At 41.5% G+C, this 14,762-nt stretch overlaps 1 protein-coding gene across 3 annotated transcripts in view; it reads right to left on the reverse strand.

Moving 5' to 3' along the window:
- Positions 1-14,762, reverse strand: part of NEK6 (NIMA related kinase 6) — a 104,172-nt gene that overhangs the window by 52,157 nt on the left and 37,253 nt on the right. For all 3 annotated transcript variants that reach the window (XM_065418755.1, XM_065418753.1, XM_065418754.1), the window contains exon 2: positions 10,101-10,222. In XM_065418755.1, coding sequence (XP_065274827.1) covers positions 10,101-10,193 — 93 coding nt within the window. In that variant the 5' untranslated portion in view covers positions 10,194-10,222. The remainder of the gene's footprint in view (positions 1-10,100; positions 10,223-14,762) is intronic.

A 14,762-nucleotide genomic window follows, 5' to 3' on the forward strand; every position in this document is an offset into this window, starting at 1 on the left:
AGGTTAATTAACGACTGGCATTTAGTTAAAAAAGGTCAGTCACGTGGAAATCGGAAGCTAATTACAGAGTATGTTTTCTTTTAACCCTTATATTCTATGGCTTCATTTCTTTCCCTTCCCAAAAATTTGTACTTCTATGGAATGCAGTGTGCTCTCCCACCATACTCCTCATGTGGGTTGTGATCAAAATGTTTGTTTTATTCAATAAGATGAACAGGCTTATCAAGAGCTCTGCGGTGTCATGTCATGTTTACAGGTTAGAATGCACTGCTATTAAAATTATAACAATGATTCAGGGCAAGTTTCTCCTCTACAGCGCTGCACTGCCTATTCTACACTTGTAGAGCAGTAGAACTTTCACCGATGCTGTTTGGAGAAGAGAGTTTTGGCCTAAGGTTTGTCAGATTTGTAACACAATATTTATGCAACAGCTGCTTCAGCACCCTATGAAGTATTGTTTCAGTTACTCATTATAAATCTAAAAATCTCTACTAATATTAGGAGCAATGGGAGGTTGTATAGAGTGAACTATACTAGCCAACATTCAGATTCCAGAGCCACGGCAACTCTTTAAATTTATTTTCTATGGGATCATAGTATGAGAATTCTAATTCTACTCCATAGAGTAGACTATGACCCACGGGACCGTCCTGCCCGGTCCCCGAGCTCCTGGCCCCGGAGGCTAGCCCCCAGCCCCTCCCCTGACCCGGTCTCTGTGCTGTGTGGTGGTGGCGGCGCGGTAAGGGAGCAGGGGGGTTGGATAGAGGGCAGGGGAGTTTGGGGTGGTGGTCAGGGGGCGGGGGTGTGGATGGTGGTCGGGGGGGGGGAAAGGGGGTTGAATGGGGGCAGGGATCCCAGAGGGCAGTCAGGAAGGAGGGGGGTTAGATGGGGCGGCAGGGGGCAGTCAGGGGCAGGGGTTCCGGGGGCAGTCAGGGGACAGGGAGAAGGGGTGGTTGGATGGGGTTGGGGTCCCGGGGCGGGAGCGGCGTCAGGAATGAGAGGAGGGGTTCGATGGGGCAGTGGGAGTCCGGGGGCAGTCAGGGGACAGGGAGCGGGGGGGTGTGGATGGGGCAGGTGTCCCGGGGGGAGGGGGACCAGATAGGAGATGGGGGCCGGGCCACAACCCCCTCCCTTAACCGGCCCTCCATGCAATTTACGAAACCTGATGCAGCCCTCAGGCCAAAAAGTTTGCCCGCCTCTGCCATAGAGTTTCAATCAGATTCTGAGTAGATCCATTTTTCTTCACTGGTTAACTCAGAAGAGAAGAGAATACACAGATTTGGCCACAAATATTTGCATCACTTGGTTGGTAAATATCTAATTATGGAAGCTTCCCTCCTGTTCTGTCCCTACACAAACGCACTCCAATGAAGGTGGAATCATTCTACTATCCTTTGTTACAGTCAAATCATTGTACTAACTGAATACAAACAAGACTAATCTAAAGGTGTCTCACCGTCTAAACACTCAAGAAAGTGCTTATTTAAAGAAACAATCAAAAGCTGCAATTGTAAATAAGTGCCTCCTCAGACAGAGCACCTCTTGAGTAAGAACTGGATGTTTGTGCAGGAACTTTTATCATTACGGGGTCTGTATTTCAGAGCACCAGAATGACCAGAAGGAATTGCTGTAGTTTCGTGGCAATATGTGCCTACCACAGATACAAGCCTAGTAAAAAAATATGGCCTTTGCTTATGTCAACAATGGTATCAAGTACAGCTAGAAACATGCCTGCTGATCTGCTATTTTGGTTTCACGCTACTAAGGCAACAAATGGCAGCATTTCCAACCAATTATTTAAACTTACCATAGGACATACAGTCCTTACAAGGCATTGGGCTATGTTTGCACAAACCCACTGTTTGAAATTGACATAGACTATGAAATTGTGATCAAAACCTAACTTTTAAATCATCACATGCTCCAATGCCTAGCCATATACATGATTACTCCTGAGGGCATTCTCTGCCAAAAAATTAAAAATTCTGCACATAATATTTTAAAATTCTGCAAGCTTTATTTGTCAATAAATAAATGCAAAGACTCCAGCATGGCAGTGGGGAGCACAGGCCACTGGCTGCACAAAGGTGGGAGATCATCCTACAGCCTCCCCACCCAGGGGACACAGACTCAGCGGTGAGGCTGAACCCAACCCTGACACAACACAAGGCCTGGGCCTGTCCCGGAAACACCCTGGGGCCCTGCCTCTCTGCACCAGGTGTGGGGAAGGCAGGCTCAACCAGGCAGGATCCAAGTGTGGAGGAGCTCATTGTGGGGGAATCCAGGTGTGGGGTGAGAGGATTCTGTGTGGGACAATGTGGGTGCAGGCAGCTCAGTGTGGGGGGTCTAGGTGCGGGGAGATCTGGATGCACAGAGGCTTGGGGGGAAGGGGGGGGTTCCCAGGTGCAGGGGCAATGGGACTCTGCAGGGGCTTCCAGGTGAAAGTGGTTGGGGCTCAGTGGAGGCGTGTGAGGGTCTCAGCAAGGGGGTCTGGGTGCTGGGGGAGTGGGGCTCATCAGGGTGGGGGTCTGGGTGCTGCTAATTGGGGATCAGTGGTGTGGGGGTCTGGATGTGGGGGCTCAGGGTGGTGCAGCGGGTGCGGCTCATCAGGGTGGGGGTTTGAGTGCAAGGAGCTCACTGGAGGGTGGTCTGGGTGCAGGGTTGGGGGTCTGGAGGCAGGGAGTCTGAGTGCAGGGGGCTCCAGATACAGGGGTTGAAATTGAATGGGGTGGGGTTCGGGTATGGAGGGTTCTGGGTGGGTTCTGGGTGTACAAGGTGAGGTTTGGTGGGGGTGTCTGGGTATGGGAGGCACAGGGGTTGGGTGGATGAGGGAGCAGCTGCCCGTACAGTGCCCCCTCCACCTGCAGCTGAGGAACAATGGGGGCAGGAAGCAGGGGAGGCTGCTGAGCTTCCTGCAGCTGGTGGAGGTTTCCGGGGGTGGGTCTGACGTAGCCCCAGCCACTGCCTCTAGGGGAAGAGGAAGTCCCGTCCTCTCCTGTCTCCAGCCTGGCTGGGACTAGCAGCTGATCCCAGCTCAGGGTAGGAGCCACTGGCTGGGGTGTCCCCAGCCCTGCGGTGATTTACCTCGCCGCCAACTGCTCCGGGTGCCTGAAACGATGTACCTGCACAGCTAAAGAGTGGTGCATGACTGCTCTTGCAGCTTCCCTTTGCTTCCCTGTCAGAAAGTCATTTTTCCGTGAGGAAGCTAAGAAATCTGCGGGGGATATGAATTCTGCGCATGCACAGTGGTGCAAAATTCCCCCAGGAGTACATGATGGACACCTGAATGCAAGAAAGAGATCCACGTTTAACATGAATAGTAGCCATTTGCTTTTAACAAATTATCACGCCCTAAATATGCATTTAAAATATTAATTTATATATAAAACACTCTTGGTTTAAGTGTATGCCAAGAAATATATCTAGCAACTCCTTAACTTGAAAAATAAATAATGCTAATAGAGTGACAGGAGTAGGGGCGGTGTTTCTCTCTCTCTCTTCCTTCTCCCCCACCCCCCCAAACCACTTTTAATATGGCTAGCAGAGAAAGTCTGCTTGCCATGCTGGAGTTAACACTGGGTGATGACTGGACACCTCAGCTGATATGTTCTGGCATCCTCCAAGACTACAGCTGCACATTTACATATGCAATGACCTAGATTTGCATTTGCTATCACAACCTATCAGACCTAATTAAAGTAACAGAGTTTTCATATAAAATAGGAGAGGATGTTAGATTACAGCATGAACCAAAGAGCATGCTCAGGTCAGATCAAACCATACCAAGGAACTCCCCATTGATTAGCATAGTGTATTTTTCCCTATGCCTATTTAAAAATTAACCACTTCCTATTTGTTCTTATATCTAATGCTAAAGGTGACTTCGGTCAGTGTCTGTAATTCTTCTGACTATTGATACAAAGGACAGGAACACACTTGACTTGGCTGGTAAATATCTAACTAGGAAAATGTCTCTCCTATTCTGATGCTTATACAAATATATTTCACTAATTTCATTATTTAAGAGGAACTATGTTTTCCTAGGTCCTTTTCAGTTCAATCCCCAACAATACTGTTCAGCAAGCTGTCAAAGAATAGATAGAACTGCAGAAGTACAAGTCATGGATTACAAGTGGATAGATTTGCAAATGTACAATTCTGTAAAACTAAAAGGTAAGTTCAGTTGACCCTTCCCACCACCATCGAACATACATATCCTACCTAGGGGGCCTTCCACATTTCCAAGAGTGCTGCAGTCTGAGTGCAGGTGCCAGGGTTTGAAGGAATATGACACAGACCTAGCAGTGGATCCTTCAGAGCGAGGTTGAGACACATTGACAGGGCAGCTTTGTATTTAGTCATTTTTTGAATGTTCAGAGTGTGTGTGAAATTCAATAATCTGAACAGTACTAATTCCAAAGCAGCTGTAGGACTGGATCTAAACTGGGAAGAAATAATTTGGAGCCAAAGGCTGCTCTGTCCTTAGCTACACAATAAGTAGCATTTTTTTCTACTGTTCCATAAAAGAACAAGACAAAAATTAAGCTCAACTATAACCCTCATTCAAATAAAGCAGATCTTCATTTTTAAGGAGAAATACAGAGATCATTCCAAGAATCAGATTGGGCAACGTCTCTGCAGCATGCATTCCTTGTGAACTGTAACTGCTGACACAAAGACAACAAATCTCAAAGTCAGGGGAGAACAGTACGGAAAAAAGCAACCTTCCTCACATGCTTAAAGGAGAAGTTAACCAGATCATTCAGCACCAAATGGTGGTGGTTAATGGGATTTCCTGCCAAATAGGAGAATTAATGAGGTTTTACATTCTAAACAACCTAAGAGAGAAACTCCTCAGAGACATATGTAATAAGATGACTAATTATATCAGCTGCAGTGATATGAACCTTAATTAGTAAGGAATCTCAGCCTATATACATGTCAGAGTGCAAAACAGTTCAGACAGATAGGGTGATGGTAGATGGATTCCTACTTATAGATGTATCTATTTACCCCTTTGTAGTAGTGCTTGGAGTAGAGCAAAGGAGGCTCTGTTATACTGACACAAAGAACTAGGCTTAGAAGGCTCCTCAGTTCCTAAGAAAAAGCCAACTTTCTAATACATTCATATTCAGCGGCTAGGTTAAGTTACTCTACGAGACAGGGTGCAAGATAGCCCAGAGGCGTCTCTGTTCTCTTACAAATATGTTCTTTTTTCTGTATGGTCACATTTCCCAACCATTGGGTACAACACACGGATCTTATTCCTTATCAAGCCTTCAGTGCCTTTCTTCACAAACGAACTACTGCAGAGATGGGGAAGTCATAGCAACAAATACCAAAGTGGAAGGCAACAGTGGTAAATAACGTTCTCTTTCTGCATATGCATGTGTACACACATCTTAGAATGCACAGGTGCAGCAGATGTCTTTCAGTGCTTCCATCCAGCACTAAATGTCTTCCATCTAGTATTAAAATTGTTCAACCTCTCCTGAAGGACAGCAGCTATCAACAAGCAGAAGTAAAGAGCCACAAGGTTTGGGGAGAATTTTGAAATGTGCACCTGACTACGGTTTTACTTGAGAATTTGAAGGAAGAGTGTGTTGGGGGCATGGGAGAGAGAGAAGTGTGCTGCAGATAGACTTTCTCAGTCTCTGGAGAGACTGACAATGCATTTTACTAGTATTAAATTCATACTATTATTAAAAAACTAACTGTTGAAAACTACTGCATAATGCTTTGAGAGCTGGCTGAGAAGCAGCCACTGCTGCTGCTGACCTGCAGTTTCAGGCAGAGACTAGGACAATGTGGTCACTGTGGGATGCGAGACTAGACAGCAAAATCTCAGCACAATAATAATATGACATGGAGTTGTGGCTATATGACTGCTTCTCAGAGGCATGGAGAGATTTGAGTCTGGGTGTGGCTACAGGATGGAAATATCCTGTGATAATTGCCTGGTGTGTAAACAATAAAAGCTCAGGTTAATAAATAATAATTTCAGTTGTTTTATTCCAGCCTGATTGGCATGAAAGGAAGTCAGCACTTGCCATAAGTCTGAACTAGTGGCAACCAGGCCACAGAATACTCAAAATACTTCTGACCTACCTAAAGATTCTTAAAAATTGGTTAACAAATAGTTAAAAAGTTAGCCATTACAACCTTTAGTTACCAAGAAAAACATTTTTCCCCTGTAGGAGCATGAAATTAAATATTTCTTATAAAAGAACCAAAAAGCATTCGCCCAATTAATTTTCTGAAATCTCATTAAAAAATTTAGCCTGACTAAGTCATAGACTTCTGACCTGAATTTTAATTATCTTTACGCTGGATGTAAGCTTTTTTCTGATATTTGCAATGCATCATTAATTTTAAGGCAACTGCTTCTATGCTTTTAAAGTGTATGCTTCCTCTGAATGACATTTACCATAAACTAATTTCACCTTTGAAAAACATCTGTGTTGGTACATGGGGAAGCCTTAGCATATGCAGTATAATGCATATGTATTCAAAGGACTGATTTACTATCATCATCAATCATTCAAATCTCTTTATGATCTGTCAAACTGTACATCCATATCCATAAAATAAAATCTTGCTGAAAAAATGTCTGTTCATTTTGAGATTGAAATTCTTTTTCTGGTGTGTATTTACAAAAATACACGAGAAGAATAAATTGGTTTATGTGGGGTTTCTAAGCGCCACCAACTAGAACAGGAAAATACTGGGCTTGTCAATGTGAATTATTGTCCAAGTATCAGACAGCTATTGTGGTAATGACTGCAGCTGATGACTGTTTGCTCTCAGGTTTTGGACTTCATAGCTTCAGAAACCAGTAGGATGATCTCGGATATCCTGAATCTGAATTGTTAGCTACAATTCAAAGTCTGATGAACTTGGCTCCAGTTTGAAATGTTATCTTCTCTACCAGCGAAAAATTAGTACTGGCTAATGAAAAAAGTCGACAGGAAAAGAGAAATGTTAACTTTGAATTTGTAGGCTAAGCCAATATTCAGTAGGGGAAACTGAATAAAAAGCTGGATGCCTCAGGGACAGAGACTTTCACTACTAAGTGAATCCAATCTAAATCAGTAGTGACCAAAATTAGTTATGAGCAATCCTAGTATCTGAGAACTGTAAAAATAAAGGTCAGAGAATAGATACTGGATTGCATTATTGGTTTTATAAAACCAAATTTCAGTCAATAAAAATGATGAAAAAGCTACATTTTTAGAACTGTATTTTGCATACTTCACATAATCTTTACTCCTCTGCGACCCAGAGCAAACAAATAAACTGGGTATTTCACTGATTGCCAGCTTGCCGTCAGGAACATTACTAGGAAAGCATTCCGTTTCTTTTTACAAACTTCATAGGAACAATGCTGGGCATCATGATATCCTTGCTGTGATTTTATAAGTTCCTCTCTCTATACATATTCACTTACTCTAATTAGAAAACTTCTAAGTAGGAAGTTCTATTGTGAGTCATAAGGAAAAGGTTAACTAAAACACTAAATATAAATACTGCAGATGAGCAGCTAGGGATGGTTCTAAACTAGCACTGCAAATCTTCTGGGGCAAGTTTGAAACAAATTGTGACATGTAGTCAATTTCTCTCTCCACGTTGAAATTATATATACCTTTTTATTGTATATGCAACTTATAAAAAAAATAAATATCAAGCCACCAGAGTACAGCTACTACAGCCCCACATTTTTATATAAACAGAAAAATGCTCCAGAACGTGAACTATACATGAGGCAGGCAGCAGCAAAGATCAGGCTACAACTGGAAAGCTATGCTGGTACTTGCAGCTCACGTAGTATTAAGAAAAGCAAATACCACTTCCCCACCTGTGCAGAAGCACTTTAGTGGCAGCATTAGCTGTAGAAGGGCACTGCATAAAAGCACATAGTCTTTTTATGGAAGTGTTGTCTAGTAATTGGAGAAGGGGATGGGGAGTCAACGGTCCTGGAATTCTATTTCCAGCTCTGCCATTGACTTGTTATGCCACATTAGGACAGCCATTCCCTCCACTTTGCCACCTGTAAAATGGAGATAATACGCTTTTGTAAAGTGTTTGAAATTGTAAGATGAAAAGTGCTAAAAGCATTTTTCAATCAAAGAGTGAAAACTACTGTTAGGAAAGGCCTTTGGGATAGGAGTATACTCCTGGTCTGGTCCGTCTGCAGACGAGGGCACAACCTTGACCGAAGAAAAGAAACCATTCCATTTAGTTTATTCTCTCACTCTCCCCTGCCCCCCCACTTTTTTTGCTGAGACTTTAAAAGCCAACACACCGCCTGCTCTGCAGAAACATTGAAGCCCCATGCGTGACACTTTTATGAAAAGATGTTTAACCAACATTTCCCCCCCTCCCACCCTAAACTACAGCATAGCGTGCTAGCATTACTAACACCCTCAGAGACAAGGATCGCTGCATTTCATGGTGCAGAATTATGTAGTTTGGGATCCTTCCACATAAGAGATACCACAAAACTAAGAAGCTCTCTAATTACATTTATGACAAATGAAAAACCAGATATACCGCAATAAACAAACCATCATCATCTTGACACACAAGGAAGTTGTGATAATCTTTGCTTCAGAAGTTACTATATTGTGTTTCTTTTTACAATAAACTAAGTTTTAAAACTAACATTTCACCTTCTCGGTAACACTGTTTCTCTGGTTTATTCAGCACCAAGGCTATTAAAAAGGAGTAAAGATGCAAGAGCTCTTTTCCCCACCCCCAATTTCCAACCTGGATCTTCCTCAGAACAGCTGACATACTCAGACACCTCCACTGATATAATTTAGATACTAACAGAAGAGAGGGAAATCTTCACTGAACAATGACCATTCAGCAAAATGAGGTTGCTCAGCATCAGGGTAACGGCAGAACATAGAGTATTACCTACTAATTACACTTAACTATGTCATTACAAATTCTAACATGTGCTCCACGATGCCATGAATGTAGCTGCTGCTTAAGAACACTTCCTAATCTTGTTCATGAAATAATTACAGGGGCTCTACCCTGCCAAATGAGGCAGTAATTAACCCTAATTGCTCAAAATGCAACTGGCTAATTCTAGGAGATTAATCAAGGGGATTCAATTATTATTAAATGACTTAATATGACAAATTGCTGCATTAGGAGAAGGGGCTGTGCTCCATACAATGTATTTTCAAAGCAGCGCTACACAAAATATATTCATTGTTTTTGGAATCTTGTATCTATGTTTTGCTACAGCTTTCCTATTGAATTATTCCTGTCCAAGGAACCTCAAAACACCACTGGATCCAATACTTAAAGTGGCAAATTAACACCCGAACTTCCCAGCAAGACTTCCAGCACTCTTCTCTACCTTTAAGGCTTTTTGTTAAGTGCACTAGGTACTGTGCAGGTAAAAATTAACTGTTCTGATAATATCTGCAGCCTTAAACACCCTCCAAGGAGGGAGGTAGCCCCAAGCCATACCAACAAAAATAATCTCTTGGTTAAACTGAAAATCTGCGGTTAGTCTGGAAATAAGACCTAATGATATCTTTATCCCCTACCCCTTTCGTGGACTGTTAGTTACAAGAGGGAGAGTATCATACAGGGAAACATGTTTGTGAAGACAAAAAATATCAAGGAACGATGCTCCCAGAGACTCAGAAGATAGAAAGAGAGCATACAATTTCATCTGGACTGACCTGTTTCTTGTATTTGGGAATTATCACTAAAATATTCACTATTAAAATATTCCAGTAGATAAATAAAGTCTATATTTATCATTAAAATTCAAACAGCTTCTTTTCTTTGGCCTCCCTTTAAAGAATCGCAGCAGCACAGAAAGTCAGCATTCTACCAGTATAAGCTTTTTATAAGCCAATTTCAAAACACTTGCTATAGGTACCATTGAAAATGTTTCCCATTCCTCCTTTGATCATCAAAAATGGGTTTGAAGCAACACTGTCAAGCTGTTTGGCCCAAAAATTTATATACCTTAAAGACTATACTAATCTTAACATTTAAAAACAGTTATAAAAAAGGACTCCATGGGGTCTTTAAGGAGAAAAAAGGGGGATTAAAGAGACAAATGTGCTTACTTGAGGATCATGCTGATATTCCTGCCCTGGCACTTTGCAGAGAGGGTTGTTCTGGTCCCCTAGATGATGTGGATGGTTATGCTGTCCTTCCATGGTAACATGCCAATCTTTGCCCTAGAATTCTGTTGAAATAAAAAAAGAAAGCCATGTCACTGTTACCAATCCAACACATTGAAAGTGGAAAGAATTTGCAATACGAGTCTGTCTGGGTATGTGCATAAACAGAGAAAGAGGATAGTCTTTTCCTCTCCTTCACTCCAGTGGATGTTCCAATGCACAGAACTCTTGAAGCAAGAATCCTTCATCTTCCACCACAGCCTCCAGAGTCTAAGCATGTCACAAATACACTACTCATAGAGTCCTTCCAGCTTGTGTATGCAGAAAACAATGGGTCAAGCACATTCTGAGTCTCCACAGACAACAGCAAGGGAGGAAGCCTCATGATATCATAACCATCATTGATTTCCATGAAAGCTTTCACACTGAGCAGAATATCAAAAACAGCTAATGTTTGTATGTTCTATCTTTATGTTACCCATAAAAGAGCTTGCTTTCACCAGTTCAAATATAAATTAATTTTGCAGCAATAGCTGGCACTGCCACCAATAAAGCTACATGGCCTAAATGTAATTATATATACAGGAAAGAATAATATAAGAAAGGTTAGCACTTTTTTCACTGATAAAAGAATGGAACTAAAAAAATTAATAAGAGCAAGTAAAAGAAAACTCCTTCTTCAAGAAAGTATTTCATATCATATTTAACTGTTCTTCCTGGCACACTATCTTGCACTGGGAGGAATTACAGATCCGATAGGTCTCTCATCTCTAGTAACTCTTTAAATCAGATGGCATATCAACTGCAAACAAATCATGCACTTTTGCCAATTTAAAAATACAGAATTAAACCGATTGTGAGCCAATAATGTTCTCCAATGAGCCTGTATTTTGATATCTTTCGACATTCAGAGCCTGCATAGGTTTGGTGGTGTCCTCCATCCCACCCATATCTACTCAGTGGAATCTATATAAAACAAAAAAGTGAAATCCCCCATCTAAAGCGCTTTTATTGTTCTTTATCATAGTTTCAATCAGTTTGCCCAGTACTGAAATCAGTCTTACAGGCCTGTAATTGCTGGGATCACCTCTGGACCCCTTTTTAAAAATTGGCATCACATTAGCTATCCTCCAGTCATCCGGTACAGAAGCTGATTTAAATGATAGGTTACAGACTACAGTTAGTAGTTCTGCAATTTCACATTTGAGTTCCTTCAGAACTCTTGGGTGAATACCATCTGGTCCTGGTGACTTATTGCTGTTTAATTTATCAATTTGTTCCAAAACCTCCTCTAATGATACCTCAATCTGGGACAGTTCCTCAGATCTGCCACCTAAAAAGAGTGGCTCAGGTTTGGGAATCTCCCTCACATCCTCAGCCGTGAAGACCGATGACAAGAATTCTTTAGTTTCTCCGCAATGGCCTTATCGTCCTTGAGTGCTCCTTTAGCACCTCGATCATCCAGTGGCCACACTGGTTGTTTAGCAGGCTTCCTGCTTCTGATGTACTTTAAAAAAAAAAAAAAAAAAAAAAGCTATTACTTTTTGAGTCTTTGGCTAACTGTTCTTCAAATTCTTTTTTGACCTTCCTAATTGTATTGTTACACTTCATTTGCCAATGTTTATGCACCTTTCTATTTTCCTCACTAGGATTTAACTTCCACTTTTTAAAGGATGCCTTTTGGCCTCTCACTGCTTCTTTTACTTTGTTGTTTAGCCACTGTGGCTCTTTTTTGGTTTTCTTACTATGTTTTTTAATTTGGGGTATACATTTAAGTTGAGCCTCTATTATGGTGTCTTTAAAAAGTTTCCACGCAGCTTGCAGAGATTTCACTTTTGGCGCTGTACCCTTTAATTTCTGTTTAACTAACCTCCTCATTTTTGTGTAGTACCCCTTTCTGAAATTAAATGCTACAGTGTTGGGCCGCATCACAAAGATTCCCATATAGCAGTGTTGTTGTAGCCGAGTTGGTCCCAGGATATTAGAGAGACATGGTGGGTGAGGTAATATCTTTTATTGGACCAACTTCTGTTGGTGAGAGAGACAAGCTTTCAAGCTTACACAGAGCTCTTCTTCAGGTCTGAGTACATTTCCCAGGCATGAAGAAGAGCTCTGTGTAGCTCAAAAGCTTGTGTCTCTCACCAACAGAAGTTGGTCCAATAAAAGATATCACCTCACCCACCTTGTCTCTCTCATAAATTAGCAGACAGAATAGTAAGTTGCTCTTTTGGACCATTCGGTTTTGATTTCATAAGACCTCAGCGATTAAGCAGCAGATTCTGGCTCCGGCCCCATCTGACCATCCCCTCTAGTGATAAAGTATAAAACTTGGTAGCCATCCTGGTGAAATGAATGCCTTCTCCTTCAGGCCATACTTCCACTTACCTGCAAGTAATACGAGGAAGAACTGGAAGTATTAGACCATTCGCTAAATTATGACTTCATTGGCAGTGAGACTTGGTGCAATAAGTCTCATGACTGGAATATTGGTATAGAGGGGTATAGCTTGTTCAAGAAGAACAAGCAAGATAAAAAGGGAGACGGTGATGCATTCTGAGGTCTAGAAGGAGGTGAGAGCAGACCAGTGGAAAGTCTATGGGTAAAGATAAAGGTGGTAATGTCATGGTAGGGGGTCTACTATAGACCACCAAATCAGGAAGAGGAGGTGGAGGAGGCATTTCTAGAACAAATAACAGAAATATCCAAAGCATAAGACCTGGTAGTAATGTGGGACTTTAATTACCCTGACATTTGTTGGAAAAGCAAGACACAAACTTTCCAGTGAGTACAGAGAGGACTGCTTGCAAATGTGCAGCTGAAGACAAATTGGGTGAAAGTGATCACGAAATGATAGATTTCGTGATTTTAAGGAGACGAAGGAGTGAGTAGCAGAATAAGGAGAATGGTCTTCAAAAAAGCAGACTTTAACAAGATACGGTCCACAGGGAAGAAAATCTAAGGGAAAAAAGTTTCAGACAGCTAGCAGTTTCTCAAGGACACAATATTAAAGTCAACTGCAAACTAACCCGATGCAAAGGAAAGACAGGAAGAATAGTAAGCGGCCAATATGGCTCCATCAGGAGCTCTTTACCTGAAAATCAAAAAGGAATCCTGTAAAGAGTGGAAACATGGATGAATTTCTAAGGAGGAGTACAAAAGAATAGCATAAGCATGTAGTGAAAAATCAGAAAGGTTAATGCACACAATGAGTTACACCTAGAAAGGGTATAAAGGCAATAAGAAGTTCTTAGGAACACGAGAAACAAAGGAAAGCATAGGACCTCTCCTTAGTGGGAAACGAGAGCTAATAACTGATGGGATCAAGAAAAGTGAGGAATTGCTTCAGTCTTCACTAAAAAGGTTAATGGTAACCAGATACTCAGCACAATTAGGAGGAAGGAATACAGGCCAAAATACAGAAAGAACAGGTTAACAAATATTTAATAAGTTAGATGCATTCAAGTTGGCAGGGTCTGATGAAATTCATCCTAGGGTACTTAAGGAAGTGGCTGAAGAAAACTCGGAACTGTTAGCAATTATCTTTGCAAACTCGTGGAGGATGGGTGAGGTCCCAGAAGACTGAAGGAGGGCAAACATAGTACCTATCTTTTAAAAGGGGAACAAAGAGGACCCCAGGAATTATGGAGCAATCAGTCTAACTTCGAAGGAGGATTTTTAAAATTGTCCAACCTTATTTTGACCAGCAGAACACTGAAAATAAAGGCTCAGGCCTATGTGATAAAGTACAAGCAACGGTAAGTTATTAGTTTTTTATTATTTTAAATCATATTCGCTTTTCTTAAATTCTAGTCATCATCTTCCAATTTTCCTTCTACCAAGAAAGTTGAATCTAGCCTTCCTTGGATTCTCCCACAAAGATTAATAAATATTCCAAGCACAAAAATACAATTTGAACTTCCAATATGACTTGTGTTCAAAAGGACTCCAATGCACTTGGTAAACTCAGAAGAAACCTTATTTCTCTGGGGGGGGAGGGGTAGTTACAAACTTAGCTGAGCTGTGCAAGCTAAAAAATTATTCTGCCAAGCCCAAGTTATTTTACCTACTGCTACCAACATTTATTAATATTTTGCACAGTTTGTAAGTAAGGTAGTTAAGTATGATCCCCATTCAATAAATTGGTAAATTGAAGTAAGAATGTAAGTGACTTGCCCAATTCATTTGCAGTGACACAAATAAAATCCAAATTCTCAACAGTCAGACCATGCCTAACTTACAATCACACTCCGTAAACAAAACCTGTACTTTGTAAGCCATTTGAAATAGTAAAAAGGTCAGTGGCTGTTATGCATACAGACTTATAGCTCTGCGCTCTACATCCCCAACAATACAGTTTGCAGAGTGGGCACCATTTAAAACATTACATAGGTTGAGGGAAGACTTCAGGATCATCATCATCTGTTAGTGGCTCAAAATGCCAAGGCTGACATTACACCGCGACCTACGGTCACCTGAAAGGTTAAGATTCAACCACCCCCCAAAATTTTCTTTTCATACAAGTTGGTGTGTTGGAGAAAGCAATAGGTGGAAGACCTGTTAGAATACAAGTATCAGAGGGGTAGCCGTGTTAGTCTGGATCTGTAA

Source organism: Emys orbicularis, chromosome 18, assembly GCF_028017835.1.
Source record: "Emys orbicularis isolate rEmyOrb1 chromosome 18, rEmyOrb1.hap1, whole genome shotgun sequence".
Lineage (NCBI taxonomy): Eukaryota > Metazoa > Chordata > Testudines > Emydidae > Emys > Emys orbicularis.